The 2,913-nt window shown below is 38.8% G+C and overlaps 1 protein-coding gene across 3 annotated transcripts in view; it reads left to right on the plus strand.

Annotated features, from left to right (window-relative positions):
- Positions 1 to 2,513, plus strand: part of METTL21C (methyltransferase 21C, AARS1 lysine) — a 12,339-nt gene extending 9,826 nt beyond the window's left edge. For all 3 annotated transcript variants that reach the window (XM_017861588.1, XM_017861571.1, XM_017861581.1), the window contains exons 5-6: positions 1,205 to 1,322; positions 1,840 to 2,513. In XM_017861588.1, coding sequence (XP_017717077.1) covers positions 1,205 to 1,322; positions 1,840 to 2,234 — 513 coding nt within the window. In that variant the 3' untranslated portion in view covers positions 2,235 to 2,513. The remainder of the gene's footprint in view (positions 1 to 1,204; positions 1,323 to 1,839) is intronic.
- The last annotated feature ends 400 nt before the right edge of the window (positions 2,514 to 2,913 follow it).

Here is a 2,913-nt window from a genome sequence, read left to right on the forward strand (position 1 = left end):
ATATATTATATATAAAATTTAGTTATATATTATGATTGTTATATATTGTTATATATATAACTAAATGTTGATATATAAAACATTTTATACTGTATATAAAACTTAGTTATATATTGTTATATATATAACCAAATGTTGATACATAAAACATTTTTTAAAATCTCCTTGGTACTACTCAAAGTGGGTCCATGGGCCAGCAGATGAGCATCATGTCAGGGCTTGTTTAGACGTGCAGGATCTTGAGTCCCACTCTCGACCTACTGAATGAGGATGTGCATCTTTAACAAGCTATCCAGGGGATCTTTTTGCACACTGAAGTCTGAGAAGCAATTTCTGAACAGTCTGTTTCTTAGAAGAACCACTTTTTAAAAAGCCACTAACCTGTTGTTCAATACGGCAAAGCGCTAAGCCAATCTGAATTTTGGTAAAGGAGTCAGGAAAGAGGTGTTCAAGTTTATAAAATGACATTTAAAAAAACTATTTCTATGATTTAAAAAACTGTCTTACAAGAAAGAATTCTAACATAAAACAATATTCTTTTTTTTTTTTTGAGACGGAGTCTGGCTCTGTCACCCAGGCTGGAGTGCAGTGGCCAGATCTCAGCTCACTGCAAGCTCCGCCTCCCGGGTTCACGCCATTCTCCTGCCTCAGCCTCCCGAGTAGCTGGGACTACAGGCGCCACCACCTCGCCTGGCTAGTTTTTTGTATTTTAGTAGAGACGGGGTTTCACCGTGTTAGCCAGGATGGTCTCGATCTCCTGACCTCGTGATCCGCCCGTCTCGGCCTCCCAAAGTGCTGGGATTACAGGCTTGAGCCACCACGCCCCGCCAAAACAATATTCTTAAAGCAGCTGGAGACCCATGATTAAACCAGTGGAAGAAGTTGCTGTTTTTTCAGCCCAACATTGCCCTGATTTGAAAGAGCTAAGCTGATCTACCATTCTTCCTATGCTTTGGAGATTGAGCAAATCTGATGGAGGCAATTTTAACATATCTGTTTCCCCAGTTCCTTAGATGCAATTTATTATAACTTCTTTATTTCAGAGGTCTATATATGGCATTGAGTGTACATTTGGGTTCTTATGAATATAAACTGAACATATGTAATAACATGTCTTTTAGTATTTAAATTTGGGTGCCAGAAAGGGTTGCTACTGACTTCCAACGTTCCAATGCCCACATGAAAAGTTATAATTATTTTTCAGGCTACGGCTTTGTGTCAGTATTTGGAGGAACATGCCGAGGAACTGAATTTCCAAGATGCAAAAATACTTGAAATTGGTGCTGGACCAGGCCTTGTTTCCATTGTGGCCAGTATTTTAGGTTTGTTTATTCCTGACCTACTATCCAGACCTTTACTGTAACAATAGCAAGTACTTACTCTATGAGGGGCTGTGGTTTAGGTGCCTGGCCCTGACTTCACTCAGTGACTCTCCCAAAAATGTCATGCAGCAGGAATTACTGCTGTTATCCACAGAGATAACTGAGTTTCAGAGAGGTTAATAAACTCCAATCAACCAGTTTCCATGGGACGAAGTTGAGTCCAGAGGCATGACTCAGTCTCTGTTGTCAATTTCGGGGGTGGGGTGAGGTGGGGGAGCTACTGACATCAGGTGGTTGGAGGCCAGGGAGGCTGCTCACCATCTTACAGTGCACAGGACAAGATCACCCACAGGGAAGAATTAGCCAGCCCACATTAGGTCAAACATGTCCAGCCCACCCACCAATAGAGCCAAGGCTAAGGAATCCAGTTGTTTCTTGTGTTTCTCCCTGTGTCTATGTACACTGTGGTTGTCCAGATGTTTCCAGGTCATTGTTGCAATTTTTCTTTCTCTCTTAGGAGCTCAAGTCACAGCAACAGATTTGCCTGATGTCCTGGGAAACCTTCAATACAATCTTTTAAAAAACACACTACGATGTACAGCACATCTTCCTGAAGTGAAAGAACTGGTATGGGGTGAAGACCTGGACAAAAACTTTCCCAAGTCAGCTTTTTACTATGATTATGTCCTAGCCTCAGACGTGGTCTACCATCACTACTTCCTGGACAAGCTGCTCACCACCATGGTGTACCTTTCCCAGCCAGGGACGGTGCTGCTTTGGGCAAACAAGTTCAGATTCAGCACTGACTATGAATTTTTAGATAAATTCAAGCAAGTTTTTGACACAACACTGTTGGCTGAATATCCAGAGTCATCAGTCAAACTTTTTAAGGGGATACTAAAATGGCACTAAATCCAACAAAATGCCTTTCACAACGTTACTGTGTCCTTTGAGCAATGTGTTAGAAATTGCTTTGTTAATACAGACTTCTTTTATAGGATTGAGAAGGTAGTGCATAGAAACAACTTGTATACTTGGAACTAATGTAACAATACTGCAGAAACTTTCTAAGATAACTTAAGATTATCTGGTTAATCTAAATATCTAAAAAGAATAACTTTATAAAAACATGAAAAGTAGCTTTGTTGGTTCCAACGAAGTTACATGTTTAATAAATCTTACATGGATAAATTAACAAGTGAATTTCTTCCCTATTTCTGCTATAGAGCATATGTTTAAACTTGTCAATATACTGTTGTCACATGCTTTTTGAAACTGGGCTTGACAGAGTCATTATATCTTAGTTTGAAGACTCTACTTTTGCAGATTTTAACTGCAGCAAAAGAGGATATTGAATGATAGAAAACAGTTAATAGCCTTAAAGTTGATTAAAAGTGAAAATAAAACTGCTGGAATAAGAACAATGTTGTCTTAAGAACTTCTTAATTTACAAAGACTCTCCCTCCGTGTCCATTATCTTAATAATTTCTAGTTAATTTCTATATTGTCTGCTTTTTTCACAATAAGTATTTTAGGCTCTCCGGCCACATACTATTCTACATTATATATATATAATAATAATATATATTAT

Source organism: Rhinopithecus bieti, unplaced genomic scaffold (assembly GCF_001698545.2).
Source record: "Rhinopithecus bieti isolate Rb0 unplaced genomic scaffold, ASM169854v2 scaffold_2254, whole genome shotgun sequence".
In the NCBI taxonomy this organism is placed as follows: domain Eukaryota; kingdom Metazoa; phylum Chordata; class Mammalia; order Primates; family Cercopithecidae; genus Rhinopithecus; species Rhinopithecus bieti.